General features: G+C 33.1%; 1 protein-coding gene across 1 annotated transcript in view; it reads right to left on the reverse strand.

Moving 5' to 3' along the window:
• Positions 1-23,657, reverse strand: part of Dally (division abnormally delayed protein) — a 244,201-nt gene that overhangs the window by 47,130 nt on the left and 173,414 nt on the right. The window contains exon 5 of the mRNA XM_071999880.1: positions 23,139-23,413. Coding sequence (XP_071855981.1) covers positions 23,139-23,413 — 275 coding nt within the window. The remainder of the gene's footprint in view (positions 1-23,138; positions 23,414-23,657) is intronic.

The following is a 23,657-nucleotide window of genomic DNA, read 5'->3' on the forward strand; positions in this document are numbered from 1 at the left end:
TAGATGTAAGAAAAAATCGCGTCAATGGAAACAGTATCGTAGACTATCTTGTTATAAAATGTTATAATGTTCTTATCAATGGAAAACAGATTTAAATAATATTGTATGCGAAAGAAGATTTAGATATAATATTCAACTACTTTCAGATATCGCGTATATCGCGATATTTAGACGGTCGCTCTATTTTTAAACTTACATCGAAGCAAAGAGTAATTTCGAATAACACATAGTATTATATATATTAATAAATTCTAGTTTAGATTCTTAACACATAAATTTTTCATTGGTTTATCGATAAAAATGATTAAGATTTTTCTATAATAGAAACCATGAACAAGAAAAATGAGTGATATACGTTTTATGAAATATACATTCTGATGCAAGATATTACGGCTAAAACAAACAAATTATCAAACATTTGTCAATTGTCAAGGCTATGCTTGTATATATCACAAGTATGTACAGAAACTCATGCAAATATCTGAACACTTACCATGAAATACTTTTTGTATGAATATATCATACGCCTTACGAAACTTTTTGAAACTTCGTTGGCATAGTCATGAGACAGAATTATCGTGATTATAATAGTAAAATGAAACCGATCCGTAGATGTATGTAAAAGTTACAAGATATTAATTGCAAATATTCACTCAGTGAAAAATTAGTACACAGTATGAATAGTAGTTTCAAACATAGAATTAGTGCTAAAGATGGTCTCACTAAATATTATGGTTTATTCATGTAACGAATTGTATGCTATTAAATAGACGCCTGCCTTTATTCAGAAAAAAAAGAATCGATGCACCTCTTCGTGTAGTACTCGCTACATAAAGTTTCGTATTCTTTTATTATTTAGCCCGTTCATTTGTACAGTTAAATTGCGCTTTGTAATTACCACCCCGCACGAACCGCGCCGGATAAAATTTGGTCACGAGAGAATGCACATAAATCATTGAAATTACCGAACAAGACAATGGCAAGCAGACGTTATATGTGAATGTTCGTCGCGATACAAAGAAAACGTGCCATTTCAACGTTGTGAATGCTTTACACGCCAACGACTAATGAAAATTCCAGTATCGTTTGGGAATATTATAATGAAAATATGTCAATTGGTATTCGTGTATCGCATAAATGGAAATTTCCACGCAATCGAATCAGTTGATTGAGTATATCGATTGATTAATATTGCGTTTACGTAATTACGTTCTGAATGATTCGTATGAGTTTAATGAGGTATTAATAATTTCAGTGCGATAATAAGGTTAATTACAATGCGGTACAACGTATAATTTTGAATCTTACTAAACTTACGGTTTTACTTGACCTACATATCTCTACATATACGTGTGCATGTACATATACGTGTGCATGTACATATACGTTCATACGTCGCCGGATCTTTAGTTCATTCAGAGCAAGAACAAATTTTTTTTGTATTCAGTATCTGAAACCTAAGAAAAAGCTTATTTCAACTATATATAGGTAAGTATATATTACGTATGCAAGAATTTTCTTTTAAATCGTAATTTTCTAGTTTTTAAAGTTTCGTAACGTACATATCCTCGGATGTTACGTACAACTTTCCATAAAGATAAATTAACCTTATAATTATAAAACGTAACTGAAATTTATTAATTGTTCAAAGAAACAAATTTATATTATGTTTCTGAAATTATCTTATAAATCCATTTTAATAAATATTCCAATAATTTAAAATTGATCGACGATATATAAACGTATATGATGGGTGAAAGCAAATAACTTATTCTGGTTAAAATGTTTAAACAATTTTTATATAAAAATCTAAAACTAATTTTGTTAAAACTAAATATTAAAAAAAACGGTAAAATTATAATAATTTATGCAATTATAAAAATAAATGTCGAAAATAAATAGATAATTATAATAATAATTACTACATCTTCAAGTGTTCTTCTATTTTTGTGAAGAAATAATATAATTTACTAAAGCAAAAGCACTTTCTATCGATTGCTTTTAGAAGTAAAATAGTATTGTTGCAAACATGCATAAATATGCCTGTTTTAAGTGTATAATGTTTGGAAAACTTTCGCCTATTATTTATATGTATAAATAAATGTAATGTAAGTTGATTGCAAATAAGCGATTGATTAAACACAGGATGTCAAGAGAAAAGATGGAAAGCGGACTTTCAAGGCTCCTTCAAGGAGTAAATTTACATATTCTTTAATGAAATCAATTTTCCAGATAATAAAACACCGTAATCATAGTAATTCGCATGAAAAAATATGATATAACATTTTTACACATTAATAAATACATTAAATGTACAAATTATTCAGATTACGCTATACGTATATAAGATGTGAGTTTTTATGCAAAAATAAATACATAAAAAACATGGAATACGATTTATTGTATACGTACGAAATGGTTTCTTAAAATCAACCTTTTGCAGAAGTTAATTAACTGTAAGATGACAAAATTTTATTCTGCACTCTTAATTTATTTCTACATAAGAAATCACCCCTGATTCACTTGTATATGCGCAAATATTTTCTCGTAAATAAGCTAATCCATATCAATTGGAATATTGAAAGTGCATTTATAATTTTTGCAAATATACAAACCTAATGTATAAACACGAAGTTATAAAGTACGATCAATTAAAGTATATGAATTCTATTTTGAAATCGTAATAATAGTATCAAAGTAGTCAAACATTTGTTGAATACTTTTTATTCCCTAATACCCATATGAAATAATATCTATAAATCATGGTCGCTATCATTTTAATATGCAATACTGAAAAGCTGATTTCATTGAATTATCTATAGGATAAAATCGACTCATTACTGCGTACGCATATAGGAATTACACACGAGCACAACCCATTTTATCATGCTATTAGCATATTTCAAAATTTTCGAACATACTCCAAATGTTCGCTATTCAAATTTATTCGCAAATACCTGCTTTCAAATAACAAAAGGGACGTGTATAATCAAAGAACGTTCGATAATCCTAAAGAACATTCGGCGATATGTGTGGTTTCATTGAAATTTAATCGTAAGAAAAAGAGAGGTAGTATTACAGAAGACGGGAAAAAGAGACATCAGGGAGAGACAGAGGAGTATGTATCCACGTATATGTAAAGTCGCATTAACGGCATTAATGCATCGTGTCTAATTGAACAAGAAACCGGCTGACAAAATGTGCGAGTCCCTCAGAGACTCGGCGGAGAGAAACGGCGGCTGTCGGAGGGGCAGAAAAAAGGAAACGCCACCTGTTCCACGGAGGTTGGCTAGCAAGAGAGAAACTAGTCCGAGAGATTCGAGAAGCTGGACTGGACAGTGTCGTATAAATCGCGGACGATTACCGCGCAGACAGGAATGCCGTTCGCATGCCGTCGAACTCAAGAGAGAGAACCTCGGAACCGACGTCTAGTATCTCACGATGGAAATCTAAATGAGATTCGATCCGTCCAGGAAGCCTCGAGCTTCCACGATTCAATCCTCGTAGCCAATCGAGGGAAAAGTGAAACCGCCTTTCTCGCCCTCCACGGTAATTCGATTCGATCTTCCGCAGGGCTGTCTTCCTCCTCCCTTTTCCTTCCTTTCCCTCCTCTTCCAGGTTCTTACCAGGCTGTATGTGTGCGTTCTCTCCTTCCTTTTACCAGTTTTGGCTCTCCTTTGGTCGCGCGCAGCCTTCTTTCACGCAAAAACATTCTGGGAATATAATTGTCGACGAGCAAAACAGCCTATAACACATTCACCAAGTGCCTGGTGGAAAACATTCTTTGCGTTGGTCAACAGCGGTGTTGCAAATTGAATGGAGGAGACGCGTCGTTTGCTGAACGAGTCTCACAACCTCGAGAAATCGTTAAAAGACAAGCCTTCGAAGAAACTGCCCCTTTCAGCCGTTTTCTTTCAAATATCTATAGATCCGTTGTGAAAGTTCGATCATTTATGCAAGACGGTTTTTCCAGCTGTACATTTAATTGTTTGGGAAGTTCGCGGCGAAATTTAGAAGAGATATTTTGTCTTTTAAAGGTCTTTTTTAACACGTTTTTACGAATAGTACGTTAGAAGCTTAGAACTTTCTCGACTGGTATTCTTCATAATTATCCATGTCTCAGTCGCGTTTAGAAATTTTCGCAAAGAGAAGTAATCAAAATTGGCGTTAGCGCCAATCTTCGAATGCACTCGTTGAAAAAAGAAAACTTACTCGAAATTTCGAAGAATGAAGAATCAAGATCATCTTTGATTAAGATAAATTTGACTTTAAAAGTATGAAGAACAAACTTCAATATTTTCTAATTTCGATTATTGCATAAAGTGTATAGAAATGTTTCGTTCAGTTCAATAGGAACTTTCATATTTCGAAATTGTAATGATCTCAATCAGTTTACTATGTCGATACGGTTTCACAAGAAATGAAAAATATTTAAATAATAGATAATATATTGCTGGTTGTGCTCCGTAAACAATTGCATAATACTATGCCAACAAAGCAGATTACAATACCCGCTCTGAATTCATCCTTTTGCCGTTATCCACCGTTATTCGTCTATTTGCATTTTCGTCGATAATTAGATCGAGGAACATTAGTTATCGATGGTAAACAATTATCGCATAGCGAATGGATTGGCAACACGTTCAAGGAACGGCATTATGCACGCGAACGTTCTACAAATAATCCGACGGATTAATTCAGCTGGTAGAAATCAAGGATTGCACAGTTAACGTGACGATAGGCCATGTTTCTTCTCCATTCAACAGTTCCACTTTCTGTTATCGTCGACACTTTCCTTTTGTATAGGACGATCTCTGCATAATCTTCGAACGACCAAGCCTGTCTAAGAGATTTATCGAACGAATTGGATGGCATTGCACTCTTGCCATCGAGGAGGAAAAATATTGCGAATCGAGGCTGAGCACTAAACTAAGGGTGAGCGAGAACTTGGATAAAAGCAGGGGTGTGTCGCCTTGTATATATGTCATACATGTTAATGTGCTTCTTTTGCTAGCATATTACTCTGCTTCTTTTCTCTTTTTACTAATGCAATTCACTTTGATAACGTTGATTGGAAGGTAGTGATATAACGAAAATATTAGAAGTATAATGGCTATAAAAAGTATTTGCACATACCGTTATTTTGTAATGAAGCATTTTTTAAACAGGTTTTAGGTACATTTTATGCTCATAGTATTAAATTTTTATAGTCGTATTACCGCTTACAATAGTACTAAATTATACGAAATTTAATATACTTGAATTTCATTCATTTGATATGTAAATGATAAATACAATAGTGTGGAAATACTTTCTGTTGCCATTGTATGCTACCACTTGAAATCGTGTGGACATTTGCTTATCTTCGACAAAACGTAATTTAATTATAAAATTACAATTATATAATAATTTTAAACGATTTTATCGTTTATCACAGGTGCTGTTAACATTTTGTAGCACGATAAAATTGTTTTCTGAAAGTTAATATGCAATGAAGAAATTAATATCTGTACCGTCATTCTAAGTTAAAAATGCTCTATTTTTATATTTTTTCAAATAGTTTAAAATACTTAAATTTCACCATATTTCTTGTGTTTTAAGCAACAAGAGATTTAAATGCAGCTTGCAACTGAAAAACGTACAACTTTTCGTATAAAATGTGCATTAGATTAGAAAATGCAAGTTTCTTCGTTCTTTCGTTCGAAAGCGAACTTTCTCGAACTTTCGTTCACAAGCGAAAAGTTTATAGCTTCTACAATTGTGTAGATATTACTTTTAAAAACACAGATAATTATGATGATAATAGAAACTGTTCTAAAATTAGAATTTCCTTTCGTTCGTTCGTAAAAGAAAAATTTTCCTTGTAGGTATTGAATAGAATGTAAGCTAATTTCATATGAAAATCAGTATTGCTAATCTCCAAGAAAAAGGTACACGTGTACGTATGAACATATCAAAATGTAATATTAGAATTTTACCCTCGCGACCCTAGCAACTCAAGAGTCATAAACCATAAAATCAGCCTGCCATTCTATTTACATATTCGTGTCAGTCATAAAAAAATACAGGCTCCCAAAGTACATTGTATTTATTTCGACGAATTGTATAAGTAATGCGAAAATAATATACGATGGCTACAAAATGTATGTACACATCAGGTTCCACATATCATTTTCAATATTAAATTTTTGCAGCCATGTCAAAGTACTAACAGACAAAAAATGATATGAAGCTTAATATAATATAGCATTATAAATAACGAAATCTTCCACAGTGAATATGTCAAAATCAAATATCTACCTAAGTAACTCTATCTATGTCATATATTATGCTATTTATTTTTATATATCGTCTATTATTTATTTTTATTAATCTTATTAACTTTCCAATCCCTAAACACATACATATATAATTTTTTATTTGTTATATAACAAAATCCAATTTACAGCCTATAAATTCTAATGCATATAACCAGACTAGTATCCATTTTATTATGTTAATTTATAATATAATGCCATTGGCTGAATTTTTGGTTTCATTTTTTTAAAATAATTTTAGCAGATTTACTATTCATATATATATATATATATATATATATATATATATATATATATATATCGTGTCGTTTGATTACATTGATATTCCAGTAGTTATATACATCTAAAAGCTTTCGACACTATCTGAACACATTATACATATACTGATACGATATTGATATCCGAAATATAGTATTTCAAATATGATAATGAAAATAAACTTCTGGAACCTATCATTTTAGATGGAAATGTATAAAGTTCCAACATTTTATTATAATCTGAATTATGGTAATTAAGGGGTTGCATTTTAATGATAAGATAAAAACGAATCATCAAAAATGCTGCGTGACCGCCAGGAAACGCAAGAATATCTCTTAGCAAAGTTGTGAACGACACAATATTGCCTGAAGTAAAATATCGTTGCAATGATTCACGCTTACAAGCAGCAATTATTAGGCTATTAAACAAGACCGTGGGGCAGTACTCCTCGCCATCCACGCTGTTTTATCACCCCCTATCTTTCTTTTCCGCGTCGAGCTATTGCACAGGAAGATTCGAACATAATCTCTGGGACGGACGGTGTGGCTATAAGGATTTATGGAACGAATCGAAATGTGGAACGCTTCTTATATAGCAAAGAAAGGTATCGTGGAACGAGATTGAACAGCGATAAAGAAGGGAGAAAGAAAGGGATAGAGAGGAAGATCGTGAAACTCGAAAAGGATAAAGGAGAAAAAAGAAGAAAAGGAGGAAGGAAACTGAGGACCGTGTCAGCTGATACTGATGTCAGGATGTATGGTCCGAGAATATGTTCTCGCAGAAATGCGTGACACGCTTTGGAACGTTCGTATATTTATGTGAAGGAATAAAAGAAAGTTGTTGCCTGAAACACAACATATAGGCAGTGTACGTTTCCATTACGCGTGCTATTCTTTTTTCCCTTCCTTTTCCGGAACAGTTTTGATTCCTTCTTTTATTTTAGTAACAGTTAGCAATAACTTAAGGATATAAATAGCCGATGTCAATTTTTCCATGCATATGTTTCTGCATACTCAACTATATAAATTACCAAGATGCATATCAACTGGTTTTTTTTAGAAAAATATAGTTTTACCCGATTCATTTAAAAAGTATAAGAAATATGCATGTTATGGTCATATGTTTAGAGAAATAGAAATAGTTGTAAATAAGTTGATAACTGTCGATCTGCGTCGTGTATTTTTTAAGATTTCAATAATAAACATTTAATCTCTTTAGTTTTAGATATAGGTGCGTATTAATTATTTGTAGGAACACTTTTTCCGTATAAATCTATTTAAGCATAAAATGGGCTGTAAGTTAATCAAAATTTATATTAGTATGTTATATATGTATAAATTATTGTAAATAAATATCAATTTGCTATGAACTATTGTTAAAATTACTTTGATTGCATTTGTTAAAAATATTGCATAAAAAAATGAAACATTGAAAATTGCAAAATGAAATTTCCATCGGTGCTTCTATCAATTCCGCCAATCATTTATATCATTTGTCTCATTATTAACCATGTTGCGGTTTTCGAGTCACTTTCCACCTAATCGTATTTCTCTATCGCCAAAAACTTGTTTAATTTTGGGAAGAAATGCAATAATCGTAATAATACCAAAAAAAAAGTACTTGGAGATATAAGTGAAACTAAAAGAATATATTGGAAGTGTTTTTATCATTTTATTACTAACAGTTTAGAGATGGAAAAAGATATTCAGAGACGCGACGCCCCGCGAGTTGTTGACATCAAAATACGTCAGCGTGAAAAATAAGCCGTAAATTTTGCGAGAGAAATGAAAAGAATTTTGACGCGCCATTTTTCACATTTCACTCCTCTTTCCTATGATACATGAAGGTGTATCCGTTCCAAGTATTCGCTTATCATGTAAATTTCCACTCGTGCACAATGCTTTCCATGAAATGGAAATTAACTTATCTGTTAAAACTAAATACTGGCTTTACACGTACATAGCGCAAAAGAATTGATTTTTTTTCTTTTTTTTTTTTGATAATAGTAACCGTTTGTGACTTGGCTTATAAAGATAAACGTATGGAAAATTGTTGATTAAATGCAATGTTATTGCTCGATAATAAGTATAAAGAAGATATACATGAAAGATTGGTTCAAAAATTGTATAAATATGATAAGATTAGGAATTATTTATTTCCGAATTATCGAGAATTTTTCTTCACGCATATACATGTATGGCAAGTATTATTTAAAAAACATGATATTCGGTGTACAAAATTAAAGAAATTGGAACAGTAAGTAAAAAACTGTTTAAAAGATCGAAGAAATCTACTTAATTATATATTGAGATATGAACTACATCTTTAATGAACATTTTGCATACAATCCGTTTCTTTATTAGTTGAAAATAAGTAATTTTGACTAAATCATAGATTCAATCTTTTTCGTAGATTCATAGATTTTATTTCATAGATTTTTGATAGGTTTACCGAGCATTCTTGAGATTTAATAATTCTTTTATTATTAGGAATTTAATGAGATAGAAAATAAAATTCTCTTGGTCTATAAATTCATTGTATTTTATAACAATCGAATAGTTATTAAATTGAATAAAGTGTTGTATAATAATTGAATTTATCGGGAAAGCTATATAAAAAAAGTATAAAAGTTATAAATAACTTTGCATTTATATTTTTAATGTCATTGCTCTATTGAATTATATCAGATATACATAATTGAAGTGCTTTGCATTGAAAAAGTGTTTTAAACTTTTACAATATTTTACCGCATACATTATTATACGATAACTGCAAAAAAAACTGAAAGAGAAAATATGAATTTCTAAAAAACCTTTGAATATTTTTTTCTTTTAATGTTTTTGAATTGTGCCCAGCTATGCTAAAGCTATGCTTATTGATTCCCAGCTAGTAGCTGCGTTTTCGATCAATACCTAAAATGTTTGCGGTTATCTTTCTTTATCCACTATCAGATTTGGAAAGATTTTGGAAATTACATTAGAAAATTAGATAAAAATGTAAACGAATAAATATATTGAAAATAATGCTCTGTTTTTCATTTAAGTAACTTGTAAAAGATAGAAAATTATATTTGATATTTATTTGATACAATTACTATTTGTATGGAACATACGAAATATTTAATTACGCAGTCTGATAAGTATGAAAATTTCCTGCAAACATCTAAGAATATATTTTTCCTTGTTAATGTGTTGCATCAGTTATGTGTGTTAAGTACAAGAGTATCGCTTCAACAAATTATTCATTTATAATAGCGATAATAAATATATCATAATGAATGTTGCATTATTAATAGTATTTTATCATTGCTGTCATTGGTTTATGCGTACAGGAAATGAGAAACATTTCTACAATACATAAAGCATAAAATTGCTGCAAACGTTTAAAGAATTACGCATAAGTATAAATATGAAAGTTTTAAAAATAGTTACACCATTTATTATAACCTTAGACGATGCAGTAAAAGCACAAGAAGAAATAAAAAAAGAAGTAATACGTAGATCGTTTAAAAAACCACTCCTCGCAAATTACATCAATCTATCGCAAATTTCCTGTTCTCAGAATTCGTTATAGATATTACGAGCCATCATTTACCGCACGTAATTAGATTTCCAAACGATTTTACATAATACTATCTCCTAAATGAAATTTCTTGCAAAACGAAGAACAAACCAATGGATTATACACTATCGGGTTAAGTCAAGCAAGACTGTCGAACATTACAAGAATCGCTATCCGCGTATCATTTTTCCGGTATAAATGATACAAAACGAATAAGAAAAGTTCGATCTGCGCTTAGCATGGGACCGATCGGTTCGCCACCATTAGCTTTTGAGGAAGTTATTTATAAAATGTTAAAGGAAGTTGTAGATCTCGTTTGATGCAAATCACTTAGATAGGTTTGATACTCGAGTACGATATAGTTTGGCGCCAACGACAATTATTATCGATAATCGACGTACCATTGGCGTGGTTGGTGATTTGCATAAAAAAATGTTAACCGGCAGGTTCGTTCGATTGCCAGCATTTTGATCGGGCGAAAGTTATATCGTTAAGATGCACGGTCCCATTAAACCGTCCGTCCGATCTGGCTTCAATTAAAAACTTACAATGTCGTTCTTATAATCGGGCGTAAGGGGCTGGGAAGTCCATGGAAGAACCGGCGACAAGAAAACGAGGCAGCAAGGATATACGTGTCGACTGGGCGCCGTATGTACAGGTTTTTAATGGGAAAGATTCAGAAAGTGAGGATGAGTAATGGCGCTGAAGATGAGAGAGCGGATAAAAGCAAACGGTGAAATAGACTGTGGAAAAGGGGCGAGAAGAGCAAAACGTGGACGAAGCAAGAAGATAGGACGGAAAAGTTCTGTAGGCGCGGTGACTAGTTTCTTCTTACGGAAAGCCGATCGATAAAATTAATTCCATTGATTATATTTATTTTATTGCAAGGCGACACGACACGTTGTCACACTGATTAATCTCCGCAAGAAAATTTCAAGTGGAAAATTCGTATTACGATCGTTTGCATAATGCACCTGCACTTTGATGAGTAACGAAGAGTAAATAGAACGAGTAATTTACGATATGTATGTAGAATATTTCCCTCGAATGATTCAAGTATATTAATTCTCAATATACTTAGAGGAATTCAAATTGCGTAAGATATTCTTTAATTCAAGCAAATAGGTCATAAATAAAAATTAATTAACGTGTTAAGCTGTCCCTACAGTACTCGTGTACATGTCTATAATTATGAAATGAAATACTATTCACATTGGAACTATAATTTCGTATAAGAATAATCAAATGAATTTTATTTCATTTGTAGTTCTGCGCTGTGCTTATTTACCAAGTAATAGAATCTTAGAGAAATATGTATTCGTAACTAAAAATAATTTAGGAACGAAAGAGCTCAATAACAAACGGCTGGTTACTTTTTTATTAATTAAGAATTCTAATAATTAAGCAACGCATCTTATGAAGTTTCCCTTATAAGAAACACGAGAATTCTAAACGATACAAAAATCCTACAGTGGCGACTTATCGATATAGATGGACATGAATAATGAAAGACAAATAAGGGAAACTGCATTGCGGAGGTCGGGATTTGACGCAATAGTAACATAGGCGAAAAAAGGTCATCAATAACTACAGTATGTAGGACGATGGATCAGACAGTCTGGCAACGAGGTCAACGAAAGTGAGCAAATAGAGCAATAAGATGCGCAAAATAGGTGGCCATGCAGTGAGCTACGGAACTAGGAATCTTGAAGACTGCATCGTGCATGCCATTATTAGCACGTATTTTCTACAGACTGCTGTATCTTTCGAACTAGTACAGGTCTCATCTGTGGATGTAATGTCAGGAAGTTTAATATTTTAATGTGAGTGCGGATAAGTTTAGTATTCCTATGCGAGAATGATAAGTAAATGATAAGGTTCCATATTATGATTAAATATTTTTTCATTTATCATACGTTATTAACCATAGCAGCAACTGATAATTTTGTATACGATTTTTTTATCTTACCATTGCCTGGAAATATGGTTAGGGAACGTACATAATTGGAAAAAGAAATATGTACTGTGTATTTACTAGAATTTTGTACTAAATATCAAATATGTATAACGAATAGCTGTTGCAAAATACCAAGTAATTACAAGACATAGGATCTTTTTTAGCGAGACAACAGCTGCAACAACAACACACTATAACATATAACGTAATTTTCTCCGTAAAAAGCTTCTATGCAGTTGACATTTGCAAGTACCATGTGCGTATCGCGACATACGTAGCTACACGTCATCCTCAAACAAGCAAATATCAAAATCGGACTGAACGATTCCCAGGGGCGATCAAACAGTCCACGAAAGGAATGCCAACGTTAATAGCGTAATAACGAGGTTGACGCGAGGGTAACATAGTCGGAGTGCGTGTACGATCAACGAGGAAGGTAATCGCGTATCGTGATAGCATCGCGAATTAAACTTTACCCTTCGCCCTTGTGGACGAAAGGAACGCACGTGGTGGATCGATGTTATCCCCCCAACGTGTATCGCGATGACAAATGATCGCGGGAATCGAACGAGGACCGAAGGACTGTCCATCGAACGACCATCCTCTCTTCGTTTGGTGGTGATCGCGAGACATCGCGTGTGTGGGAAAGAACGATCAGCGAAGAGAAGAACAAACAGAGAGTTAAAACGCGACGCGGCGTCGCGGACGTTGCAGTTCGACGCGATAAGAAATAACAAACTAGTAGTGGAAGAACTGTACGGAACGGGAGAAGCGAGAGAGAGAAAATCGGAGTAGCCTGTGGGACGCCAGGCCGCCAAAGAGTCTGGCAACGAGAGCAAACGGGCGCCACGACGCGACGACGTCGCCTACTTTTCTCTTTCTGTGTGTTACATATGCAATGCATACACGTGTACATATAATCATCCGTACGTACGGAAAGAGGAAGGAGACCGGACCAAAGGAACTAACAGGGACGAAGCAACGCGATGCGGCCCGATGCGTTCGCCACGAACGTGGCCAAACGCCTCCGCTACGAGGTCACAATGTTGCAACGTTCCCCGTGCTATTTTTCGCTTCTCCAACCTTCTCGTTGCTCCTTCAGTCTATTGCTTCTCTTTTCCGTTTTCTCTCCTTTTCACACCCCTGCTTTCCTCTCTCGTCATTGCATTTTACGTTATGTTCTTATGAACTCTTAAATCGATTTTGTTCCTGCTGGCTCTTTGCTGGCTGACAAGGAGGTATATCGAGGGGAACGTGAACTTTCCTCAAGGAGAAAATAGATTATCGCGTTATTTTCACGGAGACGTGGGTATGGGATATAGTTTCAACGAATGGCTTGTACGCTTGTTAAAAATCAAACTTTGGAAATTATAATGACAGATCAGGGCTCTCTAGATTTCTCGCACAATTGAATTAACATTATTATTGAAATCTTATGAGTTTCAAATTTCCAGTTGCGAGTGAAGTAAATTCTCTCGAACAGTGGTAGCAAGCTTAGTAATAAAACGAGTTAACTTTTATAAATGAACTTTATAAATTACAAACGATTATCTTACTCGTCGTAAAAATAGGCAATTGGAAAAACTACTTGCGTAACAGAAATCAGAGTAATCTACAACATGACAGTTTTCAATTCGTTTCTTGCATAATTAAATTAGTACCAAGTATCAGGGAAATTGTACAAGTTGCAAATTCACAGTAGCAACAAGATTGATAATAGAATACTATTACAAATTTCACGTCAATTGATTACTTCATTTAATAGTCATAATGATATACAATTATGAACAACTGTTCATTTTGCAATTATCTTGTATTATTAGCAATTTAATTCGTTGCTTACGAAATCGTAAGGATTGTTTATTCAGCAGAATTCTATCTATAACTTGTGTGTATCCTCAAAAGTTATCAATATCATAGATAATGCTGATTGAAAAAACCAATAAAAAATGCAAAAATATATGTATAAATAGAAGATTCATTTTTTTTTATAATATGTATTTAATTTCTGAATAAAAGTACATAATAAAATGAATTTTCTTTTTCGTTAAGCGGTTATTAGACGTCTTCAATTTTTATAGAGTTCGTAATTACTAATCGAAAACCATGGAACATATCGGTAGATAAAAAAGTTTCGTAAGTAGATTAACCTTTTTTTGGCTGATCCAATGTAGTCGTCTGTAATTTCACTACTCCGACCGAATACATTTGCATGATTTAACAATTTGAGTCGCTTTCCGCGTAGATGTAAAACGACGCCAGTACGCTACTGCGATTCGTTAAAATACGAAATGTATCCTCTGGGTACTGGTTTAGAATTTACAACTGCTTTATCAAGACACGTACTGTGAGAGTACATACTCACCTAAAATTTGCGCAATTTGTATAGTCTGTATACTTAAAGATAATTAAGAATTAAAAAGGTATCTATAATATCTTAAAGATCATTCTGATTAAATCCTGTAATAAATTCGTTTACTTATCAGTGTTGTATTTTGGGGAATAATACAAAAATATCACTTATGTTAGCTGCAGTGATGAGTAATTATAATTGAACCATTTAATGACAACGATGAAAGAAAACCGAACATTATGACTGTTTAATACAAAAATTGTTTATTACAATACATATAAAACTATAGACATCTTTTATGACACAGCAGAAATTATTCAGTTTCGTTCTGGTTCGCGATATTACAGATTTATTCCACTATTAATGATAAAACGAATTGTTTAATCGTTTTGATATTTGGGAAATGTTGTTCATAAGTGATCGCTAAATAATGTAAAATACACGTATCAGAATGTTTTGATAAAAGGAACAAAAGTCTTTGAAAGAAAAGCGTAATTTATTACATAACCTAATAGTATTTACCATTATGTCAGAAGTGATATATGTACTACTTGTGATAACATACTAATGCATTAAAAAAATATATGATTCCATTAAAAAAAAAGCCAAGTTGATCTTCGTAGGTTCTCTAAGCGTCCTCATGGGGAAAACTTACATCGGATAATGTGCCCCCTGAAACCATTCAATTTTTGTCTGACGCATCTTTTAGTATCGTCAACAGTTTCGAAGAAATTCGAGTGTGTCGATTTAAATGGGTCCACCTATATAGTTCTATCTTTATGCTAATGAGCGGGGCTTCTTTTTAATCAAATAAAAAAAGCCTATATGCGACTTTCGTTTAAATATTTAGGACAGACTCACGAGTAATGTGAATAACAAAAATGCGACTTTTATTCATATATATGAATATGAATTTACTGTTGTCGGTCTTAATGCTCTCTATACAATAGACAATTTTATCGTATTACTTGTATGTATCGTAAATATTAAACGGGATTTATCCTACTAGCAGACGTTCACTCAACTTTCCATTATCTAAAATACGATGTCAACACCGTAATAAATATTTCATTTCTCTTTTTCGTTCTCGTTAAAATATGCACAATAGATTGTAAAAACGATCGAATATTTATAAAACGTGAGTATCTATATGCTAATGATATCACGATATTATATAACGTAACATGTGGTTGAAAACATATATTATTTATACACATTAAATACATATGTTTTATTTTAAACTATAAGGTTTATTTTTTTAATAAAATTTATATTTTTAGAAAATCGATGTTGCCAAGTTAATAATTGACGTAGAAACGATCAAGAAATTTTATCGATGATATAACCATTGTTTCTCATTTATATTTGGAAAATACATTATAATTCTATCTATTATAATTGTATTTCGACTTCGACCTTACGTTGAAACGAATAACGTAACAAGTTCTTAAGTTTAAAATAAAAGGGATGAGTCAAAAAATGTAAATATTTGTAGAAACAAACAGGAACGTTTAATGAAGAAAATTAAAAATAAAAATAACAATAAATAAAAGAGTGTTTATTAAGATTTACGTTACTGCGTTTGTAATCTCTTTGCATTTTGCAATTAACAAAAATAAATCTTTTGTAACCGTTACACGAGTTGTCAAATTTTTCTCAAATCTTGCCAGTACCTATAATGTGACGAACAACTATTTGCAACTATCGTATGTAACAATATAAATATTTGAATTAAGCAAAGCACGTCATTGTGATCTTTGGTAAATATTTTATGCATTTACAAATTTCTTCATTCAATATCTTCAGCAATTTCTTAATTTGCTCTCTTATATTCCGAACAATTTTAATAATTTTACAGGATAGCTTTTGTTAAGCGATCTCTCTTATTCATTTATCAATTTAATTTGCATATCCAAGTTCTTGAGGTTTTCAGGAAATAGAAAATTGGATACGTTTTAAACAAAGACTAGAGATTATTTATAAGAAGATTAATTAATACGTGCTCACTTCTGTTATGGCATTCAATTTCAGAATAAAAATGTATACTCTTCCAGTTTTTTGATAATAGTGTGTAATAAGATGCACCTTCTAATAAAATTCTAACACGGTAAAACTCAAAATTCCTGCTTCTATATCTTTCTACCAGTTCATACAGTGGTTCGTGAAAATATTTGAGATCTGCTCTTTGCTTATAGCAATTTTGTTTTAATATACTATGTGTATTATTGAAACATACACATCATAAAATCACACAATAGAAACAATCAAGTAATCATTACATTAATAATCCTTCATATTTAATGAGACCACCCTTAACATTAATTATAGTATTTCTAAGATAGCTATTCATGCTCTATGCTCTATATACTCTATATATTAATTTTTTATTAAGTATATATTTGCGAAAAAACGTTTTGTAACTTTTACAAACATTTTATATGCTATAATCATGGTAATCGCGTCTCGGTGAAAATGACATCTGAAAACGTTTTATATAACATGCATATATGATAAGTGCCCAAAATATTCCTGCGAGTCATTGTAAGCATGGATGACAAAATGGGCTGTAACCGCAGTCACAACGTCCGTCAAAATTCGACGTCGCGTCCGTCAAAACATTTATAACAAAAACGCTCATGTGACCGAGCTCTTATATTTAGCTTTCAATTCGCTTAGATTTCCCTCTCGCGATATTTCATTAAGTATTAAGTACATCGTACAATAAGAAATCGCACGCAATGTGAGTCATTGCATTCCAAATGTCCTTGTTTAATAAACAAATAACGGTCACGTCCCGTTTTCAACTCAGCTTTCGAATCTTTTTTTACTCGTTCATTAAACACGTTTAAAATAAAGCAGTCCACATTTACCTTTTTATTTCACCTCGTTAATTGCAGTGTTTGTATTGGAAGTTCTCACAGATACGAAGCGTACGTGATAAACGTATCTCTTTATTTATTTATCTTCGCTGCTGAGCCACTCTTTCTTTGCTGGTCAGTTGTCAGAACGGTTTTCCTCCGCTACAAAACTTTCCACATTGTAGTTGTAAATGTTTCGATTTTCGTTTCATGTTCCTCGTTTTTCTTCCACAATTTTATTACACGTGACAGGAGTAAGTATTTCGGACCCGAGAACGAAATCTAACGTTTTCTTTCAACAACTGTGCTATTTATGTTTATCTCTGACAGTTGAGCGTCAATATTATGTTGGCTTGCAGCGTTTTAACGTTTGAGTCCCCGATTTTGAAAATGCAGCGCTCAAACATGTAACAGTTTGTCGTGCATCAAGTGTTAACATTGGCAATAGTCCATGCAAGCACAGGGAAATAAAGATAACTCGTTCGAAACTGTTTTTAAGAAATTCTGCATTACTGACAAGCGAGTACACATACATCATAAATACTTAATTTTCATTACGAAACTTGAAAGATCTTGACAAATGGATGTGCGTGTAGTCAAGTGAAATACTTCAGTGTAAAATAATTTTGTGGATTTTTGCCTCGTTTCGTACGAGATTGTTTAAGAATGTCATTTGAAAACGCCGAACAAATGCTTTTCAAACTGATTAAATTGCATTGATTGACACATTAGAATATGTGATATTTCTTTTGACAATTTATAATTGGCAAAATGCCGTTGTTCGATAATATTTTTTATTGCGATTACAAATTTATTTCAATGATATCTGCTGTAACATTCGGTAATTAGGGCCCGGTTTCTCGATTATAATTTCATACACGGACTCACGAGTCACGAACATCACGACGATGAATAATTCATCGAAACTAAATATATCGAAAATTTTTGATATCGCTATTTTACAACGCGTTCGATGTGTTCGTTGCATTCGTTACAATTACAGAATAATAACAATATTAATTTTTATTGCGACGCTGACCACACGACCATGCTATCTCGCGTATTAATATTCGAAATAAAACCATTGGTTCGAATGATTTACATTAATCACAGGAGAATTTGCATGCAGTTGTTGTGGACCCCTCACGAATATGCACGACTCGCGTTACGTACACGGTTACGAGGTGTGCCGGATTTGACAAATTTTTTACGCATCAGTTCCCACGGTTATTATTCCGTTCGCGTTTCCTTTTCACCCGCATATTAATTGAAACGTTATATTAAAATGCGCTCACATTACTTCCCTCACCTCTCTTTTTCTCCCCCACCCCAATATTTTTTACTCCTTCTTTTCTGTTGTAATTTCGTTTTATTCTTCGATGCAACGTATACCGGCGCGCAACAAAAAATTTGCTTTGTCGATGGTGAAACATTGTAGCAGTTTCTCCTCTTCTCTCACGCTTCTCTCTGCATTCGGTTGACAGCTTCCTGTTCCGAATTTGCACATGTTTGATATTCATGCTTGTCACTCGTGATATCCGGATTGGTGTTCCTCTAAATGACTTTGACATGATACATCAAAATTTCTTCTTTTTTAATTTCCTTTTGTGTTTTTCATTTATCCTTTTATGAATATATTTCCTTACGCGTGCGATACAGGTGATCAGAAAAAGTTGATATTCTGGTAAATTGTATGAATTAAACTGGATAGGCTGCTGGGTTAAAATTATTTTAACGATATAAAAGCAGAGACTGATTTATTCAAAAATATGAGGCTACGTTTATTATCTATTTCTTATTTATCTTCCTCTTTCTTTCATAATTTGTTTAAATTAGTTTAAAATAAATTACGATGAATTCTTTCTTCAAGAAGCATGAAATTTTATAAACTTTCTTATAGCGACTATTAAAGGTACTAAATTTGATTAAACGAAGTTACTTTACAAACTTTCTGGATAATCTCGCTGCGGTAATTTAATTTGAAGCGACGACAAGAATTCTTTTTAAAGTGAGGTTATTCTAAAAGGATTAAGTTCTGATCTGAACATAATATTTAATCAAATACCATTTATAATGCGATATTTTATTTTTTATTAGATTAAAAATTTACTTAAATTCTATGTAGAATATTTGCTTCTAAGTTTCAAAGTCAGTATGCAATTAATAGCAGAATGTATTTACAAATTTTGACTCAAGTTGAAACTCAAATTTTCGTCTCTAAATTTCCGAAATCATCATTGACATTGTGTACGTGTTACAAAAGTGTCAGAACCGAAAATAAACTGTCCCTATGTTAGAAGAACATTGAAACTGTCAATGGAAAATTACAAAAATAATATTGGATTCTAGCTTTCTAAAATCAAAAAGCAGTAAACAGTTTGTAAGTAAATACTTTGCAGAATTTTTTTACTTATCTCACAGGACCTTTTGCCTTCGACCTTTATACTAATAATTATTTATTTATTATTACTAATTATTATATTAATACTTTATAAGAATTTGATACTAACTATTTCTGCATAGATTCTAATATGTGCTTCTAAAATTTACAGACGATGCGATAGGTTTTTGTAATGACAAATTTGAGATTAATAAATTTTTATTTTTTCTTTTTAGGCATTAAAAGTTTAAACAGTGACGATTAAATATTTTTGAGGTTGTAAAAAATATTGAAAGTCCCTCTTTTTAATGATAGATCCAAGATTTCTTATTTTAAAAAAATGTCACAATGTCAACGTTTGTGGAAGGTATACTCTGAATGAGAAAATTTACACAGCAATATAAGGCTTTATACTCTCTGAAGAAACAATGAGCAACTTTTCGTCGTATCTTGTTGCTGTATCTACTAGCAATAAACATACACAGAAGGAACGTTAGTTTCTGTTGCTACGCATTGTCGCGTGTTTCCTATTTTTCTTTGATCTTTACTGTTCCGGACGAGAACAAGGAACATGCGACAACATTTGTTTCCGGCAACAGAAACACGAAGAAACTTGGAGAAACATTCGGTAACAAACGGCGACTTTTCCAAGATACACGGAACATTAACGAAAAGGTCTTCATTGTCGCTTCAGTGAATACACGGCTTTAGTTATGATTTATGGCATATTTACCAACTTCGTCTTTAATTTCCTCTATTCCTAGGTCTCGATAAATATGTATATTGGTATACATATTTTGTACGATGGTGAACAGGAGATTGTTCGTAGCGTTTTATCTTTGAACCTTTGCGCTATTTCGAAGTTCAACTTTGTGCAGCGTCGTAATCCTATGACCCATGCGTTGTAAATCCATATGGGTCTTAATGTTATTTGAAAATTCCTACATGTTAAAGACCGGATAGAGCTACTCTCCGGTATGCATAATAGTTGTTGGACTTGACCTTATCCACCCTTATACAAATTCCAACCCTCGGAAAGGAAAGTCAGGATAGAGAAGGGAATGAAACATTATACAGAGAAAGAAAGACAGTCGCTCAAACGTAAAAAGAAGTAGAACTGGACAAACTCGATTTAAAGATTAGCATTCCAGCTAGAGAGTTAGGTTTAAAGGCTTAGTCGATACTATGAATCGCCTTCGTTGTCCCGGGGAAACTAGGAAGGAAGAGTCGAGAAGAGGTCGTTTAAAATCTGAAGTCTGGTCACGAGATGCAAATGTCGTCGCTTCTCCTTTCTGCACTTCTGACGCAGCTCATTTTTGCCTGATGTGTCTACGAAGCTGATTCTATCGCGGGTCTAAAACCGTATATCGGCACGCCACTGATAGAGAGAGGATCGAGAGAGAAACCGAGAATAGAGTAAAGGGACAAAGAGGAGAACCGTGTACGTGCTTGGAAATCGTTTCTCAACGATGACTCGATCATTGACGAACATGTTCCACGCATACTCTCAGCCAACACACGCTTTCTTACCAATCCTTTCCGGTCCCAAACCATTTACTAACACAATCGTTCACAGTCGTGCACCTGTTCGCCGCGAATGCAAGTGCAATCGGACCAATCGATTTTTATTTTACTTGACGGTAGATAGTGTTATTGTTGCACGTATCGTACAATTCGAGATGATCAATGAAATAAAACGTTTCTAGTACGATTTCGTTTAATAGAAATGGCTTTTCTCCAATGGCTTTTTTGAAATTGTTAGAAAATTGTTCATAGAAGAAAGAAAATTGATTATAGACTGTTATGTTGTAAAAAATGTAATACTTAGTTTGCTTTTCAATATTTAGCTTCCCGAAATTACACTTAAAAAAGTAATGAACGAGATGGAACACCGTATTAGTAATATGATTGACAAAGTCACAACTGTGTCTTGATATTTCTAATTACCGATATGTTTGAAGTTTATTAAATTTTCAAAATAGTAGTATCTCAAGTAAGATAAGAGATTTTGAAAAAAGAATGTGAAATTTGAATTTAAAAAATTAATCAATGACAGTTAACCAATAGCTAAATCTAACAAGTCAGATATTTTTTATTATTTCTATTATACGAAGATTTTCAATTTTATTCGTTAATCTCCATAAATTGAAGCTACGATATTCTAAATTAAAGTATTTTAATATACACATTTTACAAAGAATATATATAACTAATTTTCAGTGTTATTTGTTTTCTTTTCTTTTATAAAGAGTTTAATCAAAATTAACGCGTTAAGGAATTGAACAATATTTGTGGCAAAATCTATGGAAAATTGACAAATTCCAAGTATCAAAGCTCTAAAGATAAAGAAGAATGATCAAACAAATTCGAAAGCTATAATAATCCTTTTTCAAATTCCACCATTTCATGCTTTTAAACTCACTATTACTGTTCTTTTTGTGTGTCAATAAACTATGTACCTACTTATACCTTGCAAAACCATACTTCTAAAAAATGGAAACTAATATCGTTCAGTCACGAATATCCAGCCGTTTCACGGAGAATCAACGACAATAAAAGCTTCGCGGCTCGTAAAACTGTGCGAGTACTGATTCAAATATGATTTTAATGGTTTCGCTGGTGAACCCATAAACTTCAAGCGTGAGTCGCGGCAGAGGCGTGTCCTTTGTTAACAATTTACGGATCTCGCCAGTGTACAGTGTGCTGAAGCTAAAATGGTCGTCTGACCGCGCAAAAGTCATGGGACGTCATGCAAACTGACATCATGCAGCGTTTAACTATTCAAGTTACTATGTACATATATTAATTCTTTTATTTATTTCTCTTTTACAATCCATAATAATAACCCGTAGATACGGTATAGGATAGCAATTGAAATAAACAAATTACAAGCGATGTTCGTATGTACAGTATTTATAGCGTTCGTGAATTTCAAGATTAAAAAGCTGACAAAATAATGCGCTTGATGTTTGAAGAAACTAAAAAACAAAATCTCTCGCTATTGTAAGGTAGCAGTGAAATTTTAATCGATTCGTATCGATTCATACAATTTTACTTAAAGAACCAAGTTACACGTATTCTTTAGTGCATGTTCTTTAAAGTTAATTATTCTTGAGGTTTCTCGGAAATGTCTTCGCGTAATCTTTTTTACTATGGAACTTAGATATGTAATCTTCCTCCATAGGTTTATTTTAAACGTTACAAACGACAAAACGTTGGTCGCAATTGTTTCAGGCAGCAAAGGTTACTAACGCCCGAAGTCATTTTTATAGGAAAATAATATTCTAACCGAGGATCCCCGAGAATTTAGAAAATCGAAAAAAAGCAAAAATTAGATAATAGTAGATAATAATAGTTATAACATTTTCCTGGTTAGATGGTGGTTTTAACACACTGTACAGCGTGGTGCGGCGTCCGGTTGAAGACGCGGTAACAAAATGGCAAATATACTCACTCTCCAATGCGTTCGCCGTTCCAACATCGTTTGTCCGGATACTCTTCGCAGATCGTGTCGGCCAGAGTGCCATAGAAGGTCCGAGACCTGACGACACTAGCCAAGAAATTACCCAGCTGCGTGTGCAACTGCGTCGGTAATGTTCGATGCGTGGTAGTCGGCGCAGCTGCGTGCATCTCCAGCCCGGTTGACGTCGACTTCTCAGTTGCAGCTGCATCCGTAACGGTCCCTTGATTCGATGGCTGTAGTTCCGAACGGCCGCACACTTTTCTCACCTGAAACACATCGCCGTCGTTTCTTTAGTTTCTTTATCCTCCATTCGCATCCGTTCATCGTTCTACTAAAAACCATGGGACCGAACGTCCCTCGAATAAAATTTTATTTTATCGCCAGTGCCCTTGATGCGCTACGACTTTCCTCTATCGCGTCTCCACAGATGATATTGCAACGTGGAAGAGGGTGTTTTTCCTGAAACGATGTCCTCGTACCCAGAGAACGAGATCGCATCGTGTGTTAAGT

The sequence above is a fragment of the Bombus fervidus genome, chromosome 3 (assembly GCF_041682495.2).
Source record: "Bombus fervidus isolate BK054 chromosome 3, iyBomFerv1, whole genome shotgun sequence".
In the NCBI taxonomy this organism is placed as follows: Eukaryota; Metazoa; Arthropoda; class Insecta; order Hymenoptera; family Apidae; genus Bombus; species Bombus fervidus.